This window comes from Lepidochelys olivacea, assembly GCF_965140295.1.
Source record: "Lepidochelys olivacea isolate rLepOli2 genome assembly, chromosome: 17".
NCBI lineage: Eukaryota > Metazoa > Chordata > Testudines > Cheloniidae > Lepidochelys > Lepidochelys olivacea.
Genome location: NC_140427.1, coordinates 256,958 through 273,389, shown reverse-complemented (window position 1 = coordinate 273,389; position 16,432 = coordinate 256,958). Strand labels below are relative to the sequence as shown.

The 16,432-nt window shown below is 43.3% G+C and overlaps 1 protein-coding gene across 3 annotated transcripts in view; it reads left to right on the top strand.

Annotated features, from left to right (window-relative positions):
* The first annotated feature begins 516 nt into the window (after nucleotides 1-516).
* Nucleotides 517-16,432, top strand: part of MYO1C (myosin IC) — a 122,128-nt gene continuing 106,212 nt past the window's right edge. The window contains exon 1 of one of the 3 annotated variants that reach the window (XM_084650750.1): nucleotides 517-725. In XM_084650750.1, the coding sequence (XP_084506876.1) occupies nucleotides 651-725 (75 nt within the window). In that variant the 5' untranslated portion in view covers nucleotides 517-650. Of the gene's footprint in view, nucleotides 726-14,539; nucleotides 14,851-14,917; nucleotides 15,118-16,432 lie in introns of those variants that run through there. The other 2 variants (XM_084650751.1, XM_084650753.1) reach the window with 2 other exon arrangements.

Below are 16,432 nucleotides of genomic sequence, written 5' to 3'. Positions count from 1 at the left end.
CAACAGTTTTACCTTGTACTTAGAGTAAGAAATGCTGTGGGGTAACTTTTTTCTCTCTCTTTAATGGTGACTGCTATGTTTGATTTTGTCAGAACTAGTTAACTGTGAAGCGCTTAATTACAATTTAGTTCTATAGTAATTTGAAGGACTTGCTGGAGTTACAATGGGAATAGTTGGTATTTTCTGTTGCACCATCTCTTTAAATCCAACATCTCACAGTCCAACACAGAGAATCTTTCCTGCATAAAATCTCAGGGCAGTGCTTACAAAGTCTACTGCACAGTACTTTTGTGCCAATAACTGTCAAATTCCAGCCATAGCAACCTGCCTTTTCTATGTCCTCTGGGTCTGAAATGGAACATCTAGAGTTAACAGCAACAAGCAAGGACATAAATTAACGATTCCTGGAACTGTCTTGACTCACTGTAACAATCCAGAATGTAGTGGAAACAAGTGCTTGAACTTAATTGTAGTTTGAGCTCACACCTACATTTAGTTTAAATACAAGGATTCAGCTCTTCCGCTCACAGTAGGACTTCTGGACCAAAGAATCTATTCAGCCTGTTGTTTCATAGAATACTGTTGCTGTTCCTTGATGTCGGCACCCTCCTCTAAAGGACAGAGAAATCTACTAACTTAGTTCTGGAAAGATGGAACTGCAAATTGAGTACATTCCCACAGGAGAAATCATCCGTGTGGTCAGTCAGAATGGAGAGTGCAAGACTGTAAGCCTGTGTTTCTTACTGTTCTCTTTTCACTTCTTGCTTTGGAGTTAGTTATTTTCAAAATGAGCAATCTAGTCTCCATTGTTCTGAGTTCAGAAGAAAAGTTAATGTGAGAAGGCTAATGAGGCTACTGCAAAGACTCCTAATTAGAATGATTGTGACCATCTTTCAAATAGAAATTTTCAAACTCAGCAGTGATATACTTCCTCAGTGAAAAGAAGAGTCAGTGATTGAGAATTAAGGAAATGGCAGAAGTGTTCAAAACAGTGTTGTATGAGTACACCACACTTAGCATAATTTGTAATTGGTATGGCCCAGGAGCACTTAGTTGGTGCATCAGAATTTGGGAAAGGATTTATAAAATAACTGAAGGGAAGAAAACCAGTTTAAAAAGAATACTGTCCAGCCTCTTAGATATTCATTGCCCATCTTGACACTGAGTTCATGTCAGAAATTTAATCCAAAGATTAGTAAATACTAAAGAGTGGAAAATAGGGATAGAACAATGTATCAAGAAAAATAAGATGAAAAATATCAGCATCTTGTAGAACTGGGTTTCCAATCTAGTTACTTCATGACCACTTTATTGAATTATGTTTTGAATCCTGTGTGTATGTGCATTGCTAATGGACAGTCAGAGCTGGGTGGGTTTTTACCTATAGCTCAACACACAAGTAGAGTTAAATGTTCCTGAGAGCATCACTGTGCATTGTTTTTAAAAAAGCTACAAAATATATTCTCTCTCTCTCTTACTCTTCAGGCTTCCACGTGAACAGAATATCGTGTTGTATTGAGACTGTATTCAAAGTATTCAATTTTCTAATATCTGTGTAAATTTCACAGAAAGGACCTAAAATAAAATAGGCAGTTCAGAAAGGTTAAAGCCTACAGCATATTTTTGTCTGGATTTTTGAAGGTCAAGTAACAAATTGTTGTTTTCCTTTTACTGTCAAGGTATGCCCTGAGTAGGAAATTGCAGTTGTCAGTTCTGCTGGATTAAGAATACACTGCAACTAGTTATAAGGTGTTTTTCTTTCAAGTGAATAAATCTTGCTTCTAAAAGAAATTGACATTTCATTCCTTCACATTTCTGTATTATTTTTTGTTTGTACATGCTAGAGCTACTCAGGACACAATTGTGAAAGATTTGAATTATTTCTATAGTCATTTAAGCCATATCTAAGTCATACCTAAACGCAGCTATGTACATATGTTCCTGTCTGTCTATTTTAGGTGCTTCTATGGCTCCCATTACCATAGTATCTGAGTGCCTTATGAGGATAAATACATTAAAGATTTTAGCAACCCTGTAGGGAGGGAACTACCAAAGAGGATGGAGTTAGACTGTTCTCAATGGTGGCAGATGACAGAAGAAGAAGCAATGGTCTCAAGTTGTAGTGAGGGAGGTCTAGGTTGGATATATTAGGAAAAACTATTTCACTAGGAGGGTGGTGAAACACGGAATGGGTTACCTAGGGAGGTGGTGGAATCTCCATCATTAGAGGTTTTTAAGGCTCAGCTTGACAAAGCCCTGACTGGGATGATTTAGTTGGCGTTGGTCCTGCTTTGAGCAGGGGGTTGGACTAGATGACCTCCTGAGGTCTCTTCCAACCCTTATCTTCTATGATTCTATACTGTTATCCCCATTTTACAGAGATGAAATTGAGGCACAAAGAGGCTAAGTGACTTGTCCAAGGTAACACAGGAACCCTTTGGTGGAGCAGAGAACTGAACCTGTCTCTCATATCCCCAGGCTAATGCCCTGACCACTGGACCATCTTTTCTGTCTTAATACCTCTCTGTATGCAGTAATATGTAAAAAATAACTTTCCATTTCCCTGCATGTAGTAATCAAACTTTATTTTACCCAGGCCTTGATTTTACTCTAAATTTATGTGATTGGTGTTGCATTTATTAAATATCTTTGCAATACTGATTGCACAAGTGCTTTGTGCTAAGCAATTGCATGCTGAAGCAAGCATAGTCTGTTACTCCAGTTTCCTTTCAATACCATTTTACTAAGCAATTTAAAACTTCCATATGAAAACTGGTGAGCATAACTGCCTTACAGATTGCACAAACATTCATTAAGTAAAACTTACCTGACCCCCCCCATAAGAAATCCTATACCTCTGGCTTGCCAAAAGGTCATGCTGCAGACACCATTAGTCTTTCCCATCCTCCTTTTAAATGGCCTGCAAGTTGCATTACCATCTGTGTGGCCGAAGAGGACATTGGCTGGATTGGATGGTCTCTCCCAAAGAGAACTGTTCACTCAGGCCTTAGCCTGAACGATAGGTACCTGGGAGAGGATACAAAAGAAAAGCTGTTAGTTCCGCTACTTAAAAAAAGTTTAAAATATTTATTAAAACTGCATAAAACAATAATGTGCTAACTTGAGAACAGCACCTGTTATGGAGAAACTTTTGTGCCAGGCACTACAGAGTAGGTGCCTCAGCAATCTTGTACAGCAGTGGTTGAAGGGGGTGCTGTGAGTGGACAAGTTGTTTTCTACAAAACCCAGACTTGTTAGTGTGGCTGTGCTGAACGGTTATGGAATAAAATGGTTCTCACAGTGTTTAGCTTCACTATTTCACCATGAAATGATGCAGGCTGCTAGTTGATAGGTTCATAGAGTTTCTTGTAGTGTCTTCATTGGCCTGCAGTCAGCTCTGCTTCCTTACCTTTCCCCTAGTACCTGTACATGGAGAAAGTGAAGCTGAGCTGGAGTTAACTTATTGCTTGCTAGTGACCAGGTAGAGCCTTTACACCCTGTCTCACAATTTGGCTGGTTGGTTGGTTGATGTGAAATTCGTTGGTTGATGTCATTCTTGCTGGCAGTTGCAGTAGAGAGGCCAAAGATTGTGTTATCATGGTGACTGAACTTGTTCTCAGTAAGAGAGTTGGAGGTCCTTCTGTAATAAGGATGAGGCCTATTGGCAGATAGTGTGGATCAACTTGGACCAGCGCTGTACTGGTTCTGTGATTATTCTCTATGGTTGTCTGTCTAACACTTTCACCATTACAAAATATACATAAGCATTTAAAAAGAATTACAAAAGAAAACACAAATATGGGGTGTGGTAGGTCCTACATATAAACAAATCTGATAATGTAAGTACTCAGTTTTGTTGTCTTGGTTTTCTTGTCTACATTATTTTGCTTCCCTTGAATTTTTAGTTGGAGATGAAATAATCAATTTAGAAATATGTAGGAGACTCACTATCTGAAAGCTGAAGATATGATTTCTGTTTTTGTGGTATAAGTTTTTTGGAGAACATGCTCTTACAAGGGTATTCAGCATTTAAAAGCATTCTGGAAAATCTGTTCTTGGTTTTAAAGAACAGGGATTGAGAGAATCATGAAGACTTTGTGGTTGGGGTATCAGAATCTGCCTTCATTATGGATTGGGAATCTGTTCTCATTGTTTGGGAATACAGGTGTGGATGGTATGGGAAACATGCTCTCATTGTGAGGTAAGAGAAGAGGGATTTAGTGTGCTATGAAGAACCTGTCCTTAGTCTTAAGTAATAAAAAGATACATACTAATCCATTTATTTGTCATTGTTCTGTCTCTTCATCATACAAAACAAGATTTGTGACAACACATTTATAGCTCTATCTACAAAGAAACAAAAGCAAAATAGATTTCCACTCACATGAGCTGTGTTGTAAGGCTCTCTTTCTCCGCAGTCGATCAAAAAAACCCCTGAAATCACAAGAATGAGATGCATGTGTAGACGATGCCTAGCAAAATAGGGTCCTGGACCACGACTAGGGCTCCTAGCGCTATGATAATACAAATATAAATAATATATTAGGGAATGGGGAGTAGGATGAATACAACAAACACAATTACTTGTATGTAGTTCCTTGTCTTGCGTCCCTTTATTCCACATCCCTATAAAACAAGATTCCATATCGAAGGGAGAAATGGCAAGTAATGAAAAATTGAAGTGGCCTTTCCTTGAATGGCAGCCTGGAAATACGCAACTAAAATCAACCTTGGAGGAGAACTATAGGGCAAACCAGGAATGAATAAAAAAGGACGAGATGAGAACCAGGGAGCCACACACAGAAGTTGTCATCACCTGACCCTAAAGGGTGGAAATTTCTGTGCGCCAACAATTGAGAAAGAGGCTCATTTTTTTTTAGAACACATGGAATTGCAGTTTAAGACTTGCCTTTCAGGGTTGAAAGCAGATCTTCACTCTAGTCTCCATCATAAACAATTCCTACTCTTTTTAAGGAAGAAATACAGATCCTTTTGAACTAAAGTTATGTACTTAGCTAGAAGAGAAAAGGAAAGCCTTTAGACTAGAGATCCTAAATCTCTAAGACATTTAAATGGCAAAAGAAATAGTTCTGTAACAAAATAGATGAAAATTTACCTGCCAAGATCTGAACTAACTTTCAGCCCATGGTTTGTTTACAATTTTTAAAAGAGAATGTCTATTTATCTTTTTAAAAGAAGGTCCAACTTGCCAACAAGGTGCCACTTCTGTTAGAGTGAAGGATTTAATCCTGCATGGTGTGCACAAGTAGTTGATGCTGCCTCCAGCATGTGGTATAGTGAGGTCAGGACATGGGGAGCATAATGCTATTTTTGACAGAGGGTGGGATGCAGTGATGTCGCCTCTGACAAGTGACACAGCACAGTGCTGTCTGAATCTCACAAAACTCTGTGCTCTCTTCCAGGTTACTTATATGCATGGAACATTATTATTGTTAAACTGAGAACTGAATTTCAGCACTGTAGTGACTGATCTGGTAAGGTTATTCCAATTCATCATGTCAGTATCTTCTGTGGAGTTTTTTGCTGTAGTGAGATCAGATACTTTTCATCATCTTTTCTGACATAAAACTAAGCATCTTGCCTTCCTTTTTAACTTTTGAAAGTAGCAGGGAAGAAAATGAAACGCTAACGCTCTTTATCTGTTGAATTTAGCCCTCTTTTTCACCACATCCTCTTGGTATAACCAGGACAATCATCAGCCTATGTCCTTTCCATGTTAGATTTTTAAGTTCATGGGCTTTTTAAAGAATAAGTTCCTTAGTATTATATTTTTAAAATATTATAATTATGGTGAGGAGATTTGGTGCAAGCAAGTGATGGGCTCTTTCAATGTCTAAGTTCTGATCTGGGTGCAGAAACAAAAGCGTTAGCAGCATGGTGCATAAAAATTCCACAGACCTTCCTTTTCCCAATCGCTCTGGGAGACCCACAATTCTCAGACTGTTTCTCCTTGATCGTCCCTCAAGATCATTAACCTTTTTTTTTTTCCCCCCAGGGTTGAATAGTCCTTTCCTGTTTATATTCATAGTATGCACTGTAAAGAGATTCTGTTCTCAGCTTCATCTAGTCTTGATGCCAAGCCTTGCAAATTAGCTTGATGTGTACTGGTAATACTTTTGATTTGTTATATCTTCAGTTATTTTTCTCAAGGTAATCTGTTCAGTTGAGATTTATTTTGGCCAGTCCATAATTTCATCTAGTCTAGTTTCATCTTGGCTGCAAGATAGCTGTCCAATAGCTTCTGCTTTTTAGGATTTTGTAGAAAGTCTGGAGATTGAGAAGCATCTGTAATGGTATTAAACTAAAAGAAAATAGTTGTAGAATAATATCTGATGAAAATTAGATGGCTAAAAAGTGATTCAGCTGCTGATGGATTTTAGAAGGTTGGGAAGAGAACTGTAAACTATGCAGCCACCATCCCCCAAGTGTCTCCCAGAAGTTCTTTTGGTAGATTGAAGGGGCATTGGCAGTGGTTATTCATTAGATTGGATTTCAGTAAGAACAATATCTCCATGGTTATAGTTGACTGTTGGGTCCTGCATAATATATGTGAGCCAAAGGGGGAAAAGTTACTGCCATGATAGAGTGTAGAGGTGGAGTGGTTCTCTGAGTTTGACACAATGGCCACTAGAAGAGCTCAACATGGAGTCTTGTGGTTGACAGAGGCTTTGATAGAGCACTTTAGCCGTCAGCGATGGTACTGTTCTGTGCTGGACTGTTCTCTAGGCCTGGTGCTTTGGGTCCTGTTAGAAATAGTGTGGCATTTGTTGTACATTTACACATACTGTGTACTTTGAGTATGGCTATGCATTCTGCAATATGCATTGTGAACTAATAAAGGTAATTTTATTTTCCAAAAATAGGAATTTGAGTGCCAAAATTAGTGCATGTTTTTTTATATTTTTTTTTCTACAATGCAATACAAACTTTAAGCATAACTTAATGGAATAGGACTTTGAAATTGGAAAGGCAGAAAACACGTCTGTCCATTTCGGTGCATAAATATAGTCCTGTGTGCTTACACATACACTGACCTGTGAGAACCATGACTGGTGTATGTGAAGCTGTGGTTTTCCTTGCTGTCTCCCCGGTGTGGCCCATTATGTGGATGTGGGCCATTAAGTGGCCCATTATGCCATGTGGAATGTTGGGGAGGGGGTAGGGAGCTGCTAGCATGGAGTTCTCAAAGAACTGCAAAGGGTGGTGAATCTGGGAATTTTGCATCTGTAGGTCAACCAATGTCTGTAGCATTTGTGTTTGCAGCCTGAGAAGATCCATTATGTCCTGGTGCATCTCCCTTTCCATTTCCTTGGCCTTTCTCCTGTCTGCTGTCTCCTTCTTCATGCCATCTGCCATGTTGACCTTCCAGGCCCTTTGATCACAGTCTGATGCAGCACTGGCTTGCAGGATATCACTGAATGTGTCCTCCCTAGTGCTCTTTCTTCTCCTTCCCGTCGGATTCAGGCATTCTGCAGGTCTGGAGCAGGCACCTCTCAAGCCATTTCAGCAACAGCTGCCGATAAAAAGAGACAAATGTATCATTGGATTTATAGTCACAATGAAAAGGGAAAGATAGTTTCACAACTCCCTTCCCTAATTCCCATAAAAACTTTTATTAAAACATGCTTATTGACATTTCAACTTTGGAGTGTCTCTGTACAGCACCACTCTTCAGCCCCAGCCATAGTGACGATGTGACGGAGAGACTGCCGAGACTCATCAAGCCCTCGGATCGCTACCCCTTCCTGCTTCTCCACGTGGGCACCAATGATACTGCCAAGAATGACCTGGAGTGGATCACTGCGGACTATGTGGCTCTAGGAAGAAGGAGTTGGAGGCGCAAGTGGTGTTCTCGTCCATCCTCCCCATGGAAGGAAAAGGCCTAGGTAGGGAGCGTCGAATCGTGGAAGTCAACGAATGGCTACGCAGGTGGTGTCGGAGAGAAGGCTTTGGATTCTTCGACCATGGGATGGTGTTCCAAGAAGGAGGAGTGCTAGGCAGAGACGGGCTCCACTTAACGAAGAGAGGGAAGAGCATCTTCGCGAGCAGGCTGGCTAACCTAGTGAGGAGGGCTTTAAACTAGGTTCACCGGGGGAAGGAGACCAAAGCCCTGAGGTAAGTGGGAAAGCGGGATACCGGGAGGAAGCACAGGCAGGAATGTCTGTGAGGGGAGGGCTCCTGCCTCATACTGGGAATGAGGGGCGATCAACAGGTTATCTCAAGTGCTTATATACAAATGCACAAAGCCTTGGAAACAAGCAGGGAGAACTGGAGGTCCTGGTGATGTCAAGGAACTATGACGTGATCGGAATAACAGAGACTTGGTGGGATAACTCACATGACTGGAGTACTGTCATGGATGCCAGCACAGCCCCATTTTAAAGAAGTATTTTCAGCTGGGACCTCAGACAGCATGGAAGATGCCATTTTGCTCTACAAAATGGCGTCATCCACACATCATGATTGTTACATAAAGCTTCTGCTCAAATGCAATTGTAAGATCTGTAACTTGTATCATTAAGTTCTGCAACCTTTTTGCAGACTTTGTAACTTCAGTTATTGTTAGCATAGCCTTTTAAGTTTTATAACCTTTTCAGTTACACTTCTCTCTCCCCCCCCCTTTTTGTCTCCTCTCCCTCTTTGAATACCTGTGAAGTGGCTTTCCCCTTCCCCCTCCCCCTCCTCCTCCCTCCTGGAATGCTTGTGGGATGAATGGGCTGGTTGAACAGCTGGAAGATCAGAAGAGCTCCCAGGTAGACAAGATGTCTGGGACTCTAATTAGGCAGCAGTCACACACCCAGTGCATGGACACTGGCCGAGGTGGAGTGTGACCAACCAGATGCGGCCAAGTCATCTCTAGTTGCAGGCCATGAGGAGCAGGTCCTTAAAAGGGGAAGGGGCCATGTGCTCAGGAGTGCACTCGCAAGCTTGTACCTCCCGTGAAGGCCCTTCGACCGGACCGCCTGGCCAGGGGTTTGCTGAGTTGCATTCCATCGTGTCTCGGGAAGACTTACCTTAATCACACCATCCATCGCTGCGCTGTGGGACACTTACCTTGAAGGATCCTGAGATCACCAGTGCTGTGTCTGTCTTGGAAGCGTGAGTATGTGAGTGTGACCCCCCCTCCCCCCCAGTTCTCCCCCCAACAGTGGCATCATAATAAAACAATATAAATGTAACCCTGGGTTGGTTTCTAGGGAAATTGAGGTAATCGTGATCTTGCATGCACCGTACGTACAATTCACTGCATTAATTATGCTATTTTTCTCAAAAAAATGATGTCCTCTGCACAGTGTGACCTTGTACGTATGGCGCATACAAGGTTGCGTTGTGCGAAGCTCACCATTTTGTAAACTAAAATGGTGTCGTCCATGCATCATGTCATCCCACACACTCTACATGCAAGGTCATGCTGTCCAGAACAAAATGGTATCCTCCACACACTAGGGATTGCTGAGACCCATTCTGCTGAAATGGGGTTATGACCTACGGTTTGGAAACTGCTGGTGTAACTGATGCAGTGATGTCTGCCTTAGACGGCAGAGATTCTGAAGCAAAGGCTCTGAAAGGGGTAAATTGCACAATTAATTTCAATTAGGTGTTAATTTAAATGCCCAATGGGTGTAATTTAAATGCCAGTACTAACTGTTTCACTGCTGATCAAATCATGGAGGAAAAGAGAGGAATAATATATAGTATGAAGATGTGCACAATCTACTATGAGTGACAGCTCACTTGAGCAAAATGAGTGTGTGGTGCTTTGCAGTGATGTGGTGTAGCCGTGTTGGTCTCAGGTGATTAGAGACACAAGGTTGGTGTGGTAATATCTTATTGGAACAATTTCTGTTGGTGAAAGAAACACTTTCAACCTTACACAGACCTCTTCAGGTCCTTGGAAGTTGCCACTGCTTATTTTTTCCCCTAATCAAGAAGGGCCCAAGCCCCAGTGCCTAAAAGGGCCCAGCAGGGCATCTAAGCTCCTTAGGGGGGCATTGTGCCTGAGGAACTCAGCAAAATGTACAATAAATTAGTGTTCAAAATACAGTTGTATGCAGCATCTCAAGTACGTGGTTTGTGGATAGAACTTGAAGATTTCATTGCCTTCCCCTCCCCTAAGATTTATGTGCACTTCACGTCTGAGTGTGTATGTAACATGCTGGGGAGGTGAGTGAAGATCCCTATTGCTCCAAACAACTGATGGCCACCTAAATGTAAGGGGACGATTCCTCCCATTAACTTCAGTGAAGTTACACTAAAGCTTGATTTGGCCCAGTGGCCTTATCATGAGTTTATCCTGCTGATGATTTATGCCCGGTAATGATTCACTGGGGAGAAGAAGTAAAACTATCTTTTCCCTCGCCTTAGAAATTTTGTCTGTACACTTAAGAATGAGAGTACTCCCCAACAGAGGCTTTTCTAATAAATAAGCTTGTGTTGTTTATATTATAGTAGCGCCATCAGTCCCAATTCAGAGTGGGTCCCCATTGTGCTAGATGCTCTGTAAATGCAAAATGGGAAACTGGCCCTGTCCCAAAGAGTTTACAGTCTAATATACAATACAAAGGGATGGAGGGAAAACCAGAGGTACAGAGAGGAGAAGTGACTCATCTGATATTATACTGTAGTTCAGTGTCAGATCTGGGAATAGAATCCAGGTCTGCTGACTCCCAGTCCTGTATGGTATCTGCTGAACCAGTGATGCTGCTTCACTGCTTGTCTTTTATGTATGCAGAATGAGTGAAGTACCCAAGACTGGTATGAAAAATAGGCTGAGGATGGCTATGGAGGCTAGATTACGGTAGGTACAGCAACACTATCTACAGGCAGCCAGTTTGTTTAGCTCTGTGCAGTTCTGTGAGAAGAAAATTTAAAAATGACCCTTCTGCTCATTTTAAACAAACCAAGCAAAAGAAGCACGATCAACACCTTCCCTTTTATCCAGGCTTCTGTTCTCAAGGTTCTCATACATAAACTCTGTACAGTATGATCTTCACTGCAGGACAGATAAGAAATTTACTGGAAACTAGGGCTGTCAAGCGATTAAAAAATGTAATTGCGATTAATCACACAGTTAGTAATATAATACCATTCACTTAAATATTTTCTACATTTTCAAATATATTTATTTAAATTACAACACAATACAAAGTGTACAGTGCTCACTTTATATTATTTTTTATTACAAATATTTGCACTGTAAAAAAGAAACAAAAGAAATAGTATTTTTCAATTCACCTAATACAAGTATTGTAGTGCAATCTTTTTATCATGAAAGTTGAACTTACAAATGTAGAATTATGTACAAAAAAATCTGCACTCAAAAATGAAACACTGTAAAACTTTAGAGCCTACAGATCCATTCAGTCCTCCTCCTTGTTCAGCCAATCGCTCAGACAAACAAGTTTGTTTACATTGGCAGGTAGAGGTGAAAGTAAGCCGGTCCGGTCTGGTAGGGCGTACCGGCAGGAGCTGGTATGCCATGCCGGGCCGGACCGGACCGACTTCCCCGGCGGTGATTTAAAGGCCCGGGGCTCCAGCTGCTGCGGGGAGCCCCTGGCCCTTTAAATCACCGTTGGAGCCAGGCTGCCAGAGTTCTGGCAGCCAGGCTTAGGCAGGGATTTAAAGGGTCCAGTGCACCTGCCACTGCAGGGAGCCCTGGGCCCTTTAAAGCACCACCACAGCCCTGCTGCCGGAGCCCCAGGGTAGCAGCGGCAGGGCTCCTGCTGTGATTTAAAGGGCCCTGAGCTTCCAGCCACCTCTGCAGCTGGAGGTCCAGGGTGATTTAAAGGCCCCACCTCTCCCGTTTGAGGCTATGCCCCCGCTCAGGACTCTGGCGTACTGGTAGGTCCTTTAAGTTACTTTCACTCCTGTTTGCAGGAGATAATGCTGCCCGCTTCTTGTTTATAATATCTCTTGAAAATGAGAACAGGTGTTCACATGGCACAGCTGTAGCTGGCATCACAAGATATTGATGTGCCAGATGCACTAAAGATTCATATGTCCCTTCGTGCTTCAACCACCATTCCAGAGCACATGCGTCCATGCTGATAACAGGTTCTGCTTGATAACAGTCCAAAGCAGTGCAGACCAAAGAACATTAATTTTCATCATCTGATTCAGATGCCACCAGCAGAAGATTGACCTTTTTTGGTGGTTCGGGTTCTGTATTTCTGCATCGGAGTGTTGCTCTTTTAAGACTTCTGAAAGCATGCTCCACACCTCGTAACTCTCCGATTATGGAAGGCACTTCAGATTCTTAAACCTTGGGTTGAGTGATGTATGATGTATCTTCATAAATGATCTGGAGGATGGTGTGGATTGCACCCTCAGCAAGTTTGTAGATGACACTAAACTGGGAGGAGAGGTAGATACGCTGGAGGGTAGGGATAGGATACAGAGGGCCCTAGACAAATTAGAGGATTGGGCCAAAAGAAATCTGATGAGGTTCAACAAGGACAAGTGCAGAGTCCTGCACTTAGGACAGAAGAATCCCATGCACCGCTACAGACTAGGGACCGAAGGGCTAGGCAGCAGTTCTGCAGAAAAGGACCTATGGGTTACAGTGGACGAGAAGCTGGATATGAGTCAACAGTGTGCCCTTGTTGCCAAGAAGGCCAGTGGCATTTTGGGATGTATAAGTAGGGGCATTGCCAGCAGATCGAGGGACGTGATCGTTCCCCTCTATTCGACATTGGTGAGGCCTCATCTGGAGTACTGTGTCCAGTTTTGGGCCCCACACTACAAGAAGGATGTAGAAAAATTGGAAAGAGTCCAGCGGAGGGCAACAAAAATGATTAGGGGACTAGAACACATGACTTATGAGGAGAGGCTGAGGGAATTGGGATTGTTTAGTCTGCGGAAGAGAAGAACGAGGGGGGATTTGATAGCTGCTTTCAACTACCTGAAAGGGGGTTCCGAAGAGGATGGCTCTAGACTGTTCTCAGTGGTAGCAGATGACAGAACGAGGAGAAATGGTCTCAAGTTGCAGTGCGGGAGGTTTAGGTTGGATATTAGGAAAAACTTTTTCACTAGGAGGGTGGTGAAACACTGGAATGCGTTACCTAGGGAGGTGGTGGAATCTCCTTCCTTAGAAGTTTTTAAGGTCAGGCCTGGCTGGGATGATTTAGTTGGGGATTGGTCCTGCTTTGAGCAGGGGGTTGGACTAGATGACCTCCTGAGGTCCCTTCCAACCCTGATATTCTATGATTCTATGTAGCTAATTTTAGAAATCTTACACTGGTACCTTCTTTGTGTTTTGTCAAATCTGCAGTTAAAGTGTCCTTAAAATGAACAATGTGCTGGGTCATCATCTGAGACTGCTATAACAAAAAATATATGGCAGAATGCAGGTAAACACAGAGCAGGAAACATACAATTCTCCCCGAAGGAGTTCAGTCACAAATTTAATTAATGCATTATTTTTTGAATGAACATCATCAGCATGGAAGCATGTCCTCTGGAATGGTGGTTGAAGCATGAAGGGGCATACAAATGTTTAGCATAACTGGCATGTAAGTACCTTGCAATACTGGCTACAAAAGTGCCATGCAAATGCTTCTCACTTTCAGGTGATGTACATAAGAAGCGGGCAGAATTATCTCCCGTAAATGTAAACAATCTTGTTTGTTCAGCGTTTGCCTGAACAAGAAGTAGGACTTGTAGGCTCTAAAGTTTTACTCTAAAGTGGACTTGTAGGCTCTAAAGTTTTACATTGTTTTGTTTTTGAGTGCAGTTCTGTAAAGAATAAAGAGATTGCACTATAGTCCTTGTATGAGGTGAACTGAAAAATACTATTTACCCTTTTTACTGTGTAAAATGTAGTCTAGTTTAGGATGAGGATGATTGGTTAGTGGAGATTATTTTGATTAATTGAACTTAACTTTTTAGAAGAGCCCCTGTTGTCCAGATTTGTATTTGGCATGTCCAGTGTAACAAGTTCTTTCTTTTCCGCTAAGGTGGCAAGAGCTAGAACTGGCGGGTTGGAGGGAAGGTAGGATATCTCAGTGGTTTGAGCATTGGCCTGCTAAATCCAGGATTGTGAGTTCAATCCTTGATCAGGCCATTTAATGGGGCAAAAATTGGGGATTGGTCCTGCTTTGAGCAGGGGCGTGGACTAGATGACCTCCTGAGGTCCCTTCCAAGCCTGATACCCTATGGTCTGGAAGGGGATCCATCTCTTGGCAGGCTCTAGTCAGAGAAGGAAGGTGTGTGAGGCGGGATGGGTGGGTCTCAGACAGGCATTAATGCTGTTTCCTTGCCACTCCTGACTTCTGCCATGCAACATTCCACAGCGTGTTAAAAACCAGCACCGACTCGGCGAGCTTGAAGGCGAGAATCCGCCGGCCTGGGCTCGACTCGGCGGGAAAGCGAAGCACCCCCGTGCTGCGCTAGCGGGGAGGTGGTTTGTGTCCACAGGGCCCCCCGCCGCCGTGAATTGCTGCTGCCCACATTTCCGGGCTGGGAGCCGGGCAGCCCCTGAGGGCGGAGCGAGGGCAGCGGCTTCCCCGCGCGCTCTCCGCATGCTCCGAGCTCGGGCCTGCTCCGGAGCGAGAAGGGCGCAGGCTCGGACGGGGGCTGGCCGTGACACGCTCGCGGGGAGACCCTCCGGCCCTGGCGGTCCAGGAGCCTGCTTCCCGCGCGGGGCGGGCCCGATCCCCAGGCGAGACGGGGGGTGTTCTGCGCGCAGAGCCCCCGTCGCCCGGCCGGGAGGAGACAGCGGCGCCTCTTACAGGCCCCAGCGCTGGTGATCCTGGGAGGCTCCAAGGTCCTCGGAAAGGCTGAATGGAAAGGAGGGACCCAGCGGCGAAGTTTCACTTTCTGCATTTTAAGGCGAGAGAATAAGCGGGGTTTACTGAGGAGTTAGCGGCGGCGTGTGTGTAACCCTTACGCCGAGCGAGTCCCTGTGTGTGCGTAACTTCACCCCCTGCCCCCTGAAGGAGGGGAATATACTGTCTCTCTGCGTGTGAGAGCCTACAAGAGGCTGCTGAGAGCCAGCCAGCGTGTCCCAGTCCATAGTTATACCGATACTTACTCACAAAATAAGTGTATGTGTGTGTGTGTGTGTGTGTGTGTGTGTGTTCACCTGATTCTTCCCAGGTATGTACAATGCGTATTTTGTGTCAAGATAATGTGTTCTTTTATTGAGTTTTGTGCTTTAGGAATGGGTGCTCCTGGGTAATAGACATGAAAGCTGAGAGTGAACTTCTGTAGATGAAAGATATTGTTCCTTTGACCGTTAAACGGTATGGAGCTAAATGCAAAGGGCAGAATTGCCAGTCTACCATTTCCTAAATTGAGAATGCTTTGGTTAATTTTTTAAAACTCCCCGTGTAGAATTTAAAAAATTAACCTCAGTAGAGATCATGGTATGTTCCTCAGATAATCAGCAAAAAATTTCACTCCAAAATGTTGCAAATTTTTTTTATTATTATTCCGTATATATTGTAACACCCTAAATTGTTTTAATTAAAACAAAGTGAAGACCCCAAGAAGACCTGTTCTTCAGGATGGTGGTGTGAGTCTTAGCAGGTTAATAAAATAATCTAGAGCAATGATTAAGAGAAGGGTGTGGCTGAGTCAGAAGAAAGAAGCTGATTATGCATTTGCTGTAACAAAGGTGGTAATGGCCTGTAATTTTAAGAGCTTTGGTTTATTCATTATCCTAAAGAGTGTGTGTCTGTCTGTCTATATCTATTTTAGGTACTTATATGGCTCCCATTGTGTGCCTTGGTGACAAAATGCTCTTTTCTGCAAGGCTCTTAAACTATGTTGGAATAATAATACTTTACTCTTATTTAGCACTTCGCATACACGGATCTCAAAGCACTGTACAAAAGAGGGTTGGTATCATTAGCCCTATTTTATAGATGGGGAAACTGAGGCACATCTTGTCCAAGATTTACACAACAGGTTAGTGTCAGAGCTGAGAATAGGATCCGGGGTCCTGGCTCCCAGTTCAGTGCCTTGCTGCTGCGCCATGCTGCCCACTTCACAGTCATAATTAGGACTCTACCAAATTCAGGTCCAGTTTGGTCAATTACATGGTCATAGGATTTTAAAAATCATAAATTTAATGATTTCAGCTATTTAAATCTGAAATTTCACTGTGTTGTAATTGTGGGGGCCCTGACCCATAAAAGTGTTGGTGGGGGTGGAGGGGGGGTTGCAGTACTGCTACCCATACTTCTGCAGTGCTGCCTTCAGAGCTGGGTAGCTGGAGAGCAGCTGCTGCTGTCTGGGAGCCCAGCTCGGAAGGCAAAGCCGCCACCAGCAGCAGCGCAGAAGGATGGCATGGTACAGTATTGCACCCTTACTTCTGTGCTGCTGCTGGCAGGGCGCTGCCTTCAGAACGGGGCGCCTGGCTAACAGCCACCACTCTCTGGCCGCTGAGCTCTGAAGGCAATGCAGAAGT